Below are 14,428 nucleotides of genomic sequence, written 5' to 3'. Positions count from 1 at the left end.
TGTTTTAGAGTGCAAGCCTAAACTTCATATTGGAGTTAGGTTAGAAAGTCAGAAATGTGTTTTTCTGCTTTAGAGAGCTTACTGCAATCCAAAAGTGCAGTGCTGTCTGTCCAGAGCGCCATCGATCAGACGGTAGAGTCATCTTCCAGAGTGCATTATCAAGTTCCCAGGGAGCAGGTGAGTGGACAATAGGGTTGAAGTCAAGCAATCTTCAAGAAGACCATTCAATACCAGGATGGACAAATATTGAGTCCCCTTCAAGATCAAGCCATAAAATAATTGCTCCAGCATCCAGGGCAGCGGTAGCTCAGGGGTTGATTGATTGGTAGCTTGTAAGTTCAAATCCCGATGCTGCCAGTCTGCCAGTTTTGGGTCTTTGACCAAGTCCACTTCAAGATCAGGCCTTAAAAGAAAATGTCAAGCAGCCAGGGAAGTGGTAGCTTGTGGTAATTAGTCATGAAGCAAGCCCTTAACCTTCAACTGCTCAGTTTCATGGATCCATTTCATTACTGACTTGTACAGACTAATCTTCCTCATTCACTTTGAGCTACATTGACTATATATTTACAGTATATCCCTCATTTACTTTGTACAATGAATTTGAACATATAAAAGGACATCACCATTGGTTGAGTTGGGGGTATACATTGATGCAAGATTGATGCAAGATTATATATAGATTATATATAATCTATTATATATAGATAGGTATAGATTGATGCAAGTTTGACATAAGAGGTACAGTGGGGCAAAAAAGTATTTAGTCAGTCACCAATTGTGCAAGTTCTCCCACTTAAAAAGATGAAAGAGGCCTGTAATTTTCATCATAGGTATACCTCAACTATGAGAGACAAAATGAGAAAAGAAAAATCCAGAAAATCACATTGTCTGATTTTTAAAGAATTTATTTGCAAATTATGGTGGAAATTAAGTATTTGGTCAATAACAAAAGTTCATCTCAATACTTTGTTATATATCCTTTGTTGGCAATGACAGAGGTCAAACGTTTTCTGTAAGTTTTCACAAGGTTTTCACACACTGTTGCTGGTATTTTGGCCCATTCCTCCATGCAGATCTCCTCTAGAGCAGTGATATTTTGGGGCTGTCGCTGGGCAACACGGACTTTCAACTCCCTCCAAAGATTTTCTATGGGGTTGAGATCTGGAGACTGGCTAGGCCACTCCAGGACCTTGAAATGCTTCTTACGAAGCCACTCCTTCGTTGCCCGGGCGGTGTGTTTGGGATCATTGTCATGCTGAAAGACCCAGCCATGTTTCATCTTCAATGCCCTTGCTGATGGAAGGAGGTTTTCACTCAAAATCTCACGATACATGGCCCCATTCATTCTTTCCTTTACACGGATCAGTCGTCCTGGTCCCTTTGCAGAAAAACAGCCCCAAAGCATGATGTTTCCACCCCCATACTTCACAGTAGGTATGGTGTTCCTTGGATGCAACTCAGCATTCTTTCTCCTCCAAACACGACAAGTTGAGTTTTTACCAAAAAGTTCTATTTTGGTTTCATCTGATCATATGGCATTCTCCCAATCCTCTTCTGGATCATCCAAATGCTCTCTAGCAAACTTCAGACGGGCCTGGACATGTACTGGCTTAAGCAGGAGGACACGTCTAGCACTGCAGGATTTGAGTCCCTGGCGGCGTAGTGTGTTACTGATGGTAGCCTTTGTTACTTTGGTCCCAGCTCTCTGCAGGTCATTCACTAGGTCCCCCCGTGTGGTTCTGGGATTTTTGCTCACCGTACTTGTGATAATTTTGACCCCACGGGGTGAGATCTTGCGTGGAGCCCCAGATCGAGGGAGATTATCAGTGGTCTTGTATGTCTTCCATTTTCTAATAATTGCTCCCACAGTTGATTTCTTCACACCAAGCTGCTTACCTATTGCAGATTCAGTCTTCCCAGCCTGGTGCAGGTCTACAATTTTGTTTCTGGTGTCCTTTGACAGCTCTTTGGTCTTGGCCATAGTGGAGTTTGGAGTGTGACTGTTTGAGGTTGTGGACAGGTGTCTTTTATACTGATAACGAGTTCAAACAGGTGCCATTAATACAGGTAATGAGTGGAGGACAGAGGAGCCTCTTAAAGAAGAAGTTACAGGTCTGTGAGAGCCAGAAATCTTGCTTGTTTGTAGGTGACCAAATACTTATTTTACCAAGGAATTTACCAATTAATTCATTAAAAATCCTACAATGTGATTTCCTGGATTATTTCCCCCCATTCTGTCTCTCATAGTTGAAGTGTACCTATGATGAAAATTACAGGCCTCTCTCATCTTTTTAAGTGGGAGAACTTGCACAATTGGTGGCTGACTAAATACTTTTTTGCCCCACTGTAAAACGTGGGCCTGATTACTACAACCTGTACTTGCTACATTCTGTGTTTATTTAGACGGAGTGCATGACGAACCCCCAGCGCCACATAAGTGGTTTTGCCCAGGATCCATTTTTTGAATCTGGAATGGAGCAAACGGAGAACCATACTCCCGTCTCTACCCATCTAGTCCTGCAGTCGAGTACACTTCCCATGAATGCACTCATTCTGAACTCCCACTCGCTCACTTTGAAACATGCCCACTGCAGAGGAAACAGAACCCATCAGTGTCCCAATTCTGTGCCAACTTCCTCCGCCCAGGGCATCCTCAGCCTCTCTTATGACAGCCTTCTCAGCCCAGCACAACGCGGGACCTTCAAAGTGAACTACCTGCCATCTTTCCTTCCCTTAGATCCGAGTCTGGCCATCAGGTGCCCAGCAGGTGCCCAGCATGCACCCTCCCGTACCTGTAGCCCAAGTTTTACTGGCACGAGCAGGCAGTCTCCTGTGCACTACGACAGCCTTCCCAAACCTGCCATGAGTGCTATCCAGGAACGCCATGAACTGGAGGAACTAGAAAAGCAGCCATCTTTCCTTCCCATTGAGGATATGTCTGTCTATGACACACCCAGTGGGTACAGCCTGCCATCCCGGAGGCCCACTCCACCTGCCTATGGCTCTCGAGAATTCCTCTTGAGCAGTGCAGCGTATGGCTACGCCTCCTCGATCCGACGAGCATCCAGGACTTCCAGCTCATCCATGCATGCCAATATGGCCCTCCAGAGTTGCTCAGTCTCACCCTTGGCTTGTAGTTCTCTAGAGCACCATGCTCAGCACTCAACTTTGTCTATTCCATGTCTGATGCCCAGCTCCTCCTACACAGCGCAGAAAGCTCTGGCTTTAATCACTACCTCAGAGAGAAAAGACTCAAATCCATAGTATGAGCCCTTGATTCTCCCAGTCTGTGAAGAATGTCCCATTTATCATTGTTTGATTTCACATGCTTATATGTCTCACCTTTTTTTTTTTTTACAGCTTTATTATAGAAAGCAGTTAAACTTTTTCAGATATTGGCTCTAATTGGCTTTTGCGATTGTAACCAATATCTGAATTGGTTGATAAGTTGAACTGTTAGCAGTGTAATACTTCCCATTAGTAGAAAACGTATAATAATCTTCATTGATAGACATATAACAGTTGCTGTTTGTTCTCTTCTGAACAGAAGTGAAGAACAGTTTCATGCTATACAATATTCTTTTTAGCAGTTTAATGTGCTCGGTGTAATTTATTGTTTGTTTGTTTGTTTGTTTGTTTGTTTGTTTGTTTTTTTGCATCTTTTGTTGTTATAGCTATAGCCCAGTTATAGTTCTGTACATTTTGGCAAAATTCTGATCACATATTTGTAGCTGTCAATAAAATATCTACTCCAAGATTAAACTCTGGTCTCTGTGGCATCCCACGTTCTGCAAACAGGAGATAAAAATGCATGCGGATTAACAAAATCCAAACGATCAGGACAAAAAGATGTATCTCATAATTGCCTGTCAGATATAATATACTACCCTTTCTATTCAGAAAGCTTTGTGAGTGTGAAGGGACCTGAAGGAAGGAGGTGAATTTGTTTGGATTTTGAATGTCAAAGCAACTAGTTTCATCAAACTTCTGTGAAAATGACTACATACAGTGTAAGTCAGAAGTTCTTAGAACGCCACACTCTTATTTTCCCTGCTCTAACTAAAATGTGTATTTTTTTTTTCAGTACGAGTTACTTGTTTCACCGAGTAGCTACACCACATTTTTGCTTTTCACAAAATTAATTATTTTTGAATTTAAAAATGCAACCATCACATTGTAAGGCCACCATCCTGCTTCCACCTTGTTTGTCCTGTCCGTGATAATATATTTATTTAAGAATTCCTCCATGTTTTCTGAAATTACACTTCTCCTTTATTAGCCTTTGTGTGGTTAGAGCTCCCACTTCTGTTTATGGGAAGAAGTAGATCTTGGTTATGGCTTGTTCTATTAGGAACAAGGATGCTCTTTGGTCCAGAGTCAAGTCAAAGTCCCTCCCATGCCAGGACCTTGTCTTCCCAGGCAGTTTCCCGTCCCCGTACTAACCAGTCTTTTGAGGCACACTGGGGGGTGCCAATCTCCCTTTCTATAGCCCTTGGCCTCTTGCCTATTACATAGCTAGGGTTACAGTGGGGGGCTAGTCCTCTGGTAACCACAAGAGTTTGACTCCCTACTCACATCTGTATTGTAGTGTGCCTTGCCAGATGGCAGTAGGTACCATTTTTATGATGGTCTTTGGTAGAACTTGCAGTCTCCCGGTTGAGAGGCAGACACGCCAACCACTAAGCCAGCTTGCGGTCTTGGTCCAGAGTAATGCTCATTAATAGACTTGATGTACACTGAACAAAAATATAAACGCAGCACCTAAAGATTTTATTTATTTTGTACATCTGATACTGATTTTTTTTTCTGCCCACATCAAATGATAGTATAGCATACCAGTAAACATTTTTTGAAAAAAAAAATGTCCCTCTACTCAAGTTCTGAGCAGTGCCCAGACTTGAGATAATCCATGATCCAGTCAGGAGTGACCATTGCAGACAAAAATTTCACTGAGTAATGCATGTCATGACCATCCTTTATGTGGAGCCAATAAAAGGCCACCCTAAAATGACAAAAATGTTCAAATGTCAAGATGCCACAGATGACCAGAATCAACCGGGAACGAGCCATTGGTATGCTGCAGGCTGGAATGTCCATCAGAGCTGTAGGGCGTCAATTGGGGGTGCTATTCCACGATAGTCCGCCTCCGACGATGATTTCAGCAGCATGGCACCACAGACAACATGCCACATGCACGCAGGCCACATGTCACCACTCCAGCACAAGACCGGCATATCCATCTGACCCACCTGCGTGATCGGTGCTGGACTGCAACACGGACCGCAGATGAGACCATGGGGAGACACAATCGCAGGGTCAGCAGTCAAACTGTGAGAAACCGACTCAGAGAAGCTGGCCTCCATGCACGTAGACCTCATCGAGGATTGGACCTGACTGCTGGGCGACGACGTTCTCGTCTGGACTGGGCTCGGGCACATAGAAAATAAAAATGAAAATGAATTTCTATCTGAACATTTGTATTTCATAAAATATGGACCGCTGCATTTATATTTTTGTTCAGTGTATATTTACTTCAATTATGTCTCATATACCATATATTACTATTATGTCACTGTAATGATGAGCCATCATCTTGCAACAAGGGTTGCCAGCTGTTGGAAGATAGTATTGCAAAGAAGACTTTACACCAGGAAGAAGCTCGTTTTTTAAAATGTAGTTTTGACATGTCACAGTGGTATTTGTCATTATAAAGTTAACCCTCATCTGCATAATATCAAAGACCCATTGTTTCTCCAGCAAGTGCCAGTTACAGACAAAAAAAGCTTTTGGTCCACGGATTCTTGTCTCGGCTCCATCATCATTTGTAGTTTTTTTGAGTTATTCAATCTAAATGGTATTTACCATGGCTTAGCTGTCAAGAAACTGTCATTCTTTAAATTGATTGTTTTCTTGCATGCGCAAATACACAGATGCAATTTCCCAGTACATCTTTCATCTCCGTAATCCAAAATCTATCCGAAGACAAAACGGAGTGCTCTGCAAAGCTGGAGCAGAGTACACAGAGATAAAAAGGCTAGATCTAATTAGTCTGAATCTTTTTTTTTTCCTCATCAAAGAAAGAAAATGTAATGGTCTGGTGATCTATACTGTGAGCAAGTATCTGTAGTTCTTATTATATAAAGGCATAGGTGTCACATTTCAGTCCTGTAGAACCAGAATCTAGTATAAGCATTCTCCCACCATGTAACTTAATTCATTAATAAGACTTTTATGAGCTGAATGTGTTGGCAAAACGAAAAAGCTCTGCTGAGATATTGCCCTTTTAGTGTCTGGTAGAACTGGTTAAATATGCATATGCGAAATGGAAGGAGTGAATAGTTGGGATAAATCTAGACAGTATATTAAGTTTTATAGAAGACTTCAGTTGAAGGCAGTTCAGACTTGGCAATTAGCTGATGAGATGAATCAGATATAGGAACAAGGAAAACGCTAATTTGTGTAAGAGAGATGTTCCAGAACCAGGATTGAGAAACTCTCATATACGGAATAAGTTTGGAAATTAGAAGAAAGAAGAAGAAACCTTTATTCGTCACATGCACACTTCAAGCACAGTAAAATTCATCCTCTGCATTTAACCCATCTGAAGCAGTGAACACACACACATACTCAGAGCAGTGGGCAGTCACACCAGAGCACCCGGGGAGCAGTCAGGGGTCAGGTACCTTGCTCAAGGGCACCTCAGCCCAAGGCCGCCCCATGTTAACCTAACTGCATGTCTTTGGATTGTGGGGGAAACCAGAGCACCCGGAGGAAACCCACGCAGACACGGGGAGAACATGCAAACTCCACACAGAAAGGCCCTCGCCGGCTGCTGGGTTCGAACCCGGAACCTTCTTGCTGTGAGGCGACAGTGCTAACCACTGCACCACCAATTAGTGTCATAGTTCATGCTGGTGTTCTGAAATTGTCGGAATACAAAGCATACACTAGTGCCAACTTTACACTGTATAATTATCAGCCTGATTTTGCTGACAAGAATCACACATTGTAAGAAAATTCTTTGATCATTAGTTAAGATTGACGGTCTTAGAATGTATAATGTGATTGCTAATTTAGTGCCACCTCAAGTGGAGGAACAGAAAAGTGTTTGCACTGATGTTCGAATCCTGACAAGGTCGCAGCCTTCTGTGGCCAGGAGTCAAGAGAGCAAAGACTGGTCATGCTACTGGGTGGGAAAGAAGACACTAGCCAATCACAGGCACCTGTAAGCATACGTATGCAGAAGAGGGCAAACAGCACTTTCCTCCAAGTGTATGACCACTGTCTAGTGATGTAACATGAGCAGCAGTTCAAGATGCAGTTGCTTTTCCTGACTGGTACTTGGTAGTCATGTGATAGTCAAGAGTTAGCCACCAAAACCAGGATTGCATAGGATTATCCGAAACTTGGCAATGGTGCAAAAAAAAGTAAGGACGCTTACAGATAGAAATATATGCTTGTTTTTTTTTTTTTACAGCAAATGTTTGTTTATGTGACTCCATTTTCTACATGAGCGCGAATCCGACTGATTGATTATGTAAACATAATGTCGTAGTTTTGTTTAATTGCAGATTCTATCGTGAGAGGATCTTCCACAGAGAACCCACGTTATCTCACAGTCGATTATAGAATTTGGCCAAGAATTTATAGGGTTTGTCTGTATAGTGTGACAAGTAATAATCTTAAAAGATTGCTTTACTTGCACCGTGTAAATGGCCAAAAGTGAGAGTGTGAGTACAGACCACACCCTTAGCTAAAGAATAATTGTGGAAATGAAAAAAAATGTGCGGGTGGCATGGTGGTGTAGTGGTTAGCACTGTTGCCTCACAGCAAGAAGGTCCGGGTTCGAGCCCGATGGCCGGCGAGGGCCTTTCTGTGCGGAGTTTGCATGTTCTCCCCATGTCTGTGTGGGTTTCCTCCCTCCGGGTGCTCCGGTTTCCCCGACAGTCCAAAGACATGCAGGTTAGGTTAACTGGTGGCTCTAAATTGACTATAGGTGTGAATGTGAGTGTGAATGGTTGTTTCGTGTCAGCCCTGCGATAACCTGGCGACTTGTCCAGGGTGTACCCCGCCTTTCGCCCGTAGTCAGCTGGGATAGGCTCCAGCTTGCCTGCGACCCTGTAGAACAGGATAAGCGGCTACAGATAATGGATGGATGGATGGAAAAAAATGTGCAGAGGCTGAAGTTCTGTGTGGTTAAGTCCTAGATATCCAGACCTGCCACGAAAGACTCTTGCTCAGGAGTTCTTGAATACTAGCGAAGAAACGGGGACGTGATGGGTGTGGAATCTTCGCCAGTCATGGAGAAAGAGAGATGGGAATTTATAGGATGTTACCTTGGAAGAAGGTGGACCTCCAGGTATGTTTTTTTTTTCTCCCAAGCTCTGCTTTGTGTGTCTTTATAATTTCTCTCCATATATTAGCACTTGATAACTGTGGAAAATGATCTTTGCAAAAAAAAAAAAAAACAGGAAAATGTTTGGAAAAAGGAAGAAACCTAAACATAAAATGATATATGCACCAACTAGGTGTGAGAAAACGTGTTGCCCTCATATGAGCAAGCATGGTTTTAGGAGGTTAAAGTGGCATTGGAATTACAGCAATTTGAACAGTTAAGACATGTCAGAAGGCGAGAGAGTGCACAGCATTGCTTAAACTGCCTTTGATCAAATATTAAAAGCAGCAGTCTCACTAGCAGCCTGTTATCTGCACATTCAAGAGACTGTTTTTTGGGGAGTCTGTCTGATGTGCAGCAAAGGCCTGTGGTGGAATGATAATGAAAGGAACTGCTAGAGCTCAGGGCAGTCTGAGGTTGGAGAAGTGTTCGAATGCTCAGCCCTACATAATACTGTAGGACACGGTGTCACTGTGCCTTTAATTGCTGGTGCTGTCGGGCCATGTTGGAGTATTATTTCAATGCATACATGCTGCACATGCACAGCAAATCCCCGGTGATAAATTAACAGCTACAATGCTGAATTAACACCTCCGGCGTTCATTTCATTCCAGCTGGACACAAATGAACAGTGGTTAGGGGATTGTACTGAAAATTAATTACTCTACTGTGATCTTAATTATTACATAAACGTTTCCAAGACAGTAATAAAGGATGCTGTGCTGAGTGGCCACATGTTTATTCCCAACATACCTTAACCAGAAAATACTGACTGTCTTATTCTTCTGTTTTGAATAATGTTGGAGTCGGACCAGATATATGAATCGGCAGCCAGATCTTAAGGACTGATTTGGGAACTACTGGTCTGTATCAGAGAAACAGTAAGCCTTTGGCTTAATTATTCATTGCAGTAATAAAGGCTATGTGGCACTGATGTCAGTAAAAATAATTTTATAAATTTGTAACTTATATAGATCTTCCGGAGGACATATCTTCTCATCTCATTATCTCTAGCCGCTTTATCCTGTTCTACAGGGTCGCAGGCAAGCTGGAGCCTATCCCAGCTGACTACGGGCGAAAGGCAGGGTACACCCTGGACAAGTCGCCAGGTCATCACAGGGCTGACACATAGACACAGACAACCATTCACACACCTTCATATTCACACCTACGGTCAATTTAGAGTCACCAGTTAACCTAACCTGCATGTCTTTGGACTGTCGGGGAAACCGGAGCACCCGGAGGAAACCCACGCGGACACGGGGAGAACATGCAAACTCCGCACAGAAAGGCCCTTGTCGGCCACGGGGCTCGAACCCGGACCTTCTTGCTATGAGGCGACAGCGCTAACCACTACACCACCGTGTCACCCAGAGGGCATATCTTCAATGACTAAATAAATTTCAAGTCATTTTTAAGGGTTTTTATACAACAGTGCTGTTGATTAGTCATAAGCTGTTTCCTGTATTTTCTATACCAGAAGCTATGACAATAGTTCTGGCTGCAAGGCAAATTGAAGGTTTATATTAATGCACATGTTCTAATGTCATTGTTTCTATAGTAACAACTCATTCAGGGATTTGTATGATGGATGCTCCATATAACCTAAAGCTAATAATAAACAAATTATTAAATGTGCAGTATAAAAATGTATACTAGTTGATATGGTAATGTTTTCTGTCAGGAGATGTTTTCGACATTTATGGAAGGAGTCTCCAGTGCAAGTGTTTTGCAACGTTCAGTAAATTTTCCACCATAGTAAAAGCTTCAGGACAGAGAACTTTGTGCTTTCCAGTTTAACAGCATGCCCCATTGTGTTTTATTCCTTAACCAGCAATTTGTCGTTACAGGTTTGTTAAAGGACATGGGACATGAAACATAAATGCACGCTATATCAGTTTCTTTCCATTAAAAATATGAAATAATTGCATCAACAAATACAAAATTATCTATTAAATTTAGCAAAATTGTTATATTCGTGATGATTATATGGCATTTCTGCTCGAGCTCCGATATGCATATTTTACAACCGGAAGAGCCGCTGTCACGTGATCATACGTCACAAAAACTTTCGGGTACAGCACAAGCGGGTAGATGAATATGGAGAAGTGTGAATCGTGATGATGACGAATGCGACAAAATAGTTTTTGTGTCTTGGATGACAAGAAAATTGTTTCGTTTTTAGAGTGTTTAACGTACATTGAACATCATGGTGTATTGCGACCTCCCAGTCAGTCAGACGCGCTGTCACTCCTGTTAGCAATGTAGCTAGGCTCAGTATGGCCAATGGTATTTTTTGGGGCTGTAGTTAGATGCGACCAAACTCTTCCGCGTTTTTCCTGTTTACATAGGTTTATATGACCAGTGACATGAAACAAAGTTCAGTTACACAAATTGAAACGTGGTGATTTTCTATGCTATGGAAAGTCCGCACTATAATGACAGGCGTACTAACACCTTCTGCGCGCTTCGACAGCGCATTGATACCTTCACTCGGAGTTGTACCATTTTTTTAGACAGGGCGGACGGACCAGGGCATTCGCCCGCCTGGCCGTGCCCGATGAGGAGCGCTCTCGGCCGGCTTGGGAGGCAGACGGCAGCCCCTCCTGGAAGTGTGGTTTTACCATGGGCCTCATGCGGTAAGGATTAGTATTATAATTTTGGGTGTATCAATTATTGATTATCATAATTCTGACTTGTTTCGCCATTTTGAATGTTTTCATCTCGGACTCTGGAAGCATTGTATCTCAATCAATCTCGAAAAATATCAGCAAAAAAAAACTAGCTTGCAACGGACTTTAGCTAGATCTATGATGAACTTTCAATGTATGATACAAAAATAATACTTCTTTCAACAGATCATTAGCCTTTGAGCAGAATTGTTTTTAACTTACCAGGAAGTGTTATCGAGCCGACCGCTTTCAGCTTCATGGGGATTGAATGAACTCTCACTCTCAGAGTCATCTGACCCGTCAGAGTAAAGACAAGACCCATGTTCATGTGAATTTCCAGCTATCGGTTCGAATTGATAGGGTCTAACTTCACATCTCTGTGAAACATCGGGAATGTCACTGTCGATGGTGTCCATTTCGGTAACCTGTTTACATTAGATTCCCAAGCACTGGCTCCTTGGAAAGTTTTTGTGACGTCACGGGTCACGTGACTGCTTAGCTAATTAACGAATCATTGTTTTACGCTGATGTATAAAAAAGTTGAATAATGTGATGATTTTCACATTTTTGACGCCCTGCAGTGATTTAGATGGCATTTCTTATGTCCTTTATACATAATTATACCCAGAAAAAAAATCCATGTCCCATGTCCTTTAAAGAGTTTCTCTTTCACTCACGATCCCACTTTTCCCTCGAAGTAAATTACTGTCCGGCTGAATTCGTTCTTCGGCGTTTATGATGACATGCCTCCTTCCAACATCAGTGGACAGAAAAAAAGCAGATAAATCATCATGACCGGTAGCTCCTCTATAGGGAATATTGTCTTACATCTATTATTAATCACAATTCAGGGAGAATCTACACCATTCATTATTCATTATAAAGGCTGCACTGGGCTACTCATCCAGTGGTGCACCACCTGAGGGGGAAAACTATTCCACAAGTGTCTTTAGCCTGTTATTCTCAGTGATGGTGTCTGATGAAGCTTGTTTTCTAATACGAGTCAACTACTTTACCTTGATCATGACTTATCCCTTTTGCTCTGTTGAGGTTAAAATAACCTGTTAAATTTTTAAAGGTGGCCATATAATTAAAACCTGAATCATATTTCCTCGTGTTGGATGAAGCACTTTGCTGTACTGTGATAACATTGTTCATTAATTAAAAAATGACTCCCTGGGCAGTACAGTCCATTTACGGAAACTACTCTGTGAGGACAACCTGTTTTTCTTAATCACAACCATGACCACAGCCTAGTTATTTCAGCCTACAACGGTTTAGCACACCCAATCATGTTAAAGTGTTATGTTAAAGTGATCAAAATTATCGTTATACCAGACAGCAAGCCAGATAAAGCATTTTACAGTAGTACTTTTGTGTTAATATTCCAAAGTGTCTCATGATTTTTGACAAGCCTAGCAGTTTGCACAGCACATTTCAGCCTAATCTGGTTTTAAAACTGAACAAAGACAGGGTAGGCTTTGTGAGAAAGATTTTGCTAAAGGACAAACCTGTTCCTACTGCATTAGGTCCAAGAGCAAACTTGCAAACCATGAATAGTCTATTTCCTTTTAACACTTGACACTCTCATTTGGAACAAGGGCACTTCATCTAGGCTACAGAGGCACCATTAGTACTATTCTAGCTAGTATCAATAACAGCAAGTTATATTTTGACTATATTTTTGTCCATGTTTTAACAGGTTTCAACAAGCAAGACAGGAATATAAAGCTCTGACCTCTGTATTAATATTCTAGCTAAAAGGCTGCCTCAGGGTGCAATTTGTAAAGTTGGAATGCAGGAGTTTTTGTCTTGACTCAGGCCAAATGGACCCAAATGCAGAACTTAACAGTGAACAAAGTCAAATAGAGTTACTGGTATTTAGTAACAAATAGTGAGGGATTGGGGAAGTGGAGAGTGAAGGAGAGCAAATGAAGCTGGTAGGTGGCTGAGGCCAGAATCAAATCTGGGTTTCTGTGTTGAGAGTGCAGTGCTTTAACCACTGGTCCAGTGGGGAGTCAGAGGTGGTCAGCGGCTCAGGGAAGCTCAGCTCTGGAGAGGGGGTGAGTGAAGAAGGAAGTGGTACTCAGGCAGGTGGAGAATGGACAGGAATCTGCCAGTCTGGGAGCAAGCTAGGAGGTGTCTGAGGATCTGGTGCACATGATGGGAGTATTCCTGGGGATTGCGAGAGATGGATGTCATCCAGGAAGATGAAGGCACAATGGTTGATTCAGCAGTGCCTGGAAGACTGCTAGGGTGTTCGTAAGGCCAAAGTGCATGACTAGGTACTCAAAGTGCCAGAGAGGGGTGTTGAAAGGTAGCCTTCCACTTGTCTCCTTCCTGAATCCTGACTGTAGACATTCCACGTGTCCAACTTGGTGAAGAGGCTCGCTCCATGGAGAGTTTCAAAAGCAAAAGAGAGGAGTGGCAGGGGGTACTTATTCTTAACTGTGATATTGTTGAGGCCATTGAAGTCAATACGTGAACAGAGCGAGCCATCTTTCTTGCCAATGAAGAAGAACCCTGTCCCCACTGGGGATGAAAAGGGGCGAATGATGCCAGTCACAAGGGAATCATTTATGTACCTCTCCATAGCTTCCCTCTCTGGTTGGGGCAGTTTGTAGAGATGGCTAGAGGGAAGTGGCACCCCTGGGAGGAGGTTGATGGCGCAATCATAAGGGTGATGAGGTAGCTGGGGGAGGGCTCAAGTCTTGCTAAACACCTCCCCCAGGTCATGCTACTCAGCTGAGACCAAAGACAGGTCTGGGGGCTCTGCAGCTGGTTGGATGGTGGGAGGGCCAGCTGGGGAACAGACAGACCTGAGGCAGCAGAGATGGCAGTGAAGACTCCAACTGCCTTAAAAGCGAGGTTGGGGGACAATGGGATCAAGGCGAGGGCTCACCAGGGTCCTCACAGCTACTGGTGAGCCTCTGCTTTTGGCCAGAGGGGACAGGCAGGGAGAAAGTGCCTAGACTGTCTGTAGTATAGAGCCCTGATCTAAGCTTCTGGGCATGCTCATTGTATGAGAGGTAGGTCTGACTCAGCTACATGGGCTCTTCACTGGGGGTGCTGGGCGAGCCAGGGCCCAGAGTACCTCGGGGCACGGAGAGACATGAAGAAGGTGATGGGTCAGCAGGAACTGGTAAAAATCAGGACAGAATGGTGGTTGACTGTGGAGTACCTCCTTGTTTCTCCATATGATGCTCCTAGAGGTGGTTATCAAGTGAGGTGGCCAGGGAAATCAAGGAGTTTAACCCTTCTGGTCCATCCCTAGCCACTGCATCATCCTTGATATGGTTGTTTAACCCCTTCAGGAAGACTTCTTGGAGTGCCTCATCATTCCTCCCTGCGTTTGCTGCCA

At 43.1% G+C, this 14,428-nt stretch overlaps 1 protein-coding gene across 3 annotated transcripts in view; it reads left to right on the top strand.

The window, feature by feature from the left end:
- The window catches only part of LOC132873312 (ankyrin repeat and LEM domain-containing protein 2-like), an 89,723-nt gene extending 86,130 nt beyond the window's left edge, over positions 1 to 3,593 (top strand). For 2 of the 3 annotated variants that reach the window (XM_060908710.1, XM_060908711.1), the window contains 2 exons: positions 74 to 177; positions 2,404 to 3,591. In XM_060908710.1, coding sequence (XP_060764693.1) covers positions 74 to 177; positions 2,404 to 3,264 — 965 coding nt within the window. In that variant the 3' untranslated portion in view covers positions 3,265 to 3,591. Of the gene's footprint in view, positions 1 to 73; positions 178 to 2,403 lie in introns of all 3 variants that reach the window. The other variant, XM_060908712.1, reaches the window with a different exon arrangement.
- The last annotated feature ends 10,835 nt before the right edge of the window (positions 3,594 to 14,428 follow it).

Source organism: Neoarius graeffei, chromosome 25 (genome assembly GCF_027579695.1).
Source record: "Neoarius graeffei isolate fNeoGra1 chromosome 25, fNeoGra1.pri, whole genome shotgun sequence".
Taxonomy (NCBI): Eukaryota; Metazoa; Chordata; class Actinopteri; order Siluriformes; family Ariidae; genus Neoarius; species Neoarius graeffei.
This window is presented reverse-complemented; position numbering and strand designations above follow the sequence as displayed.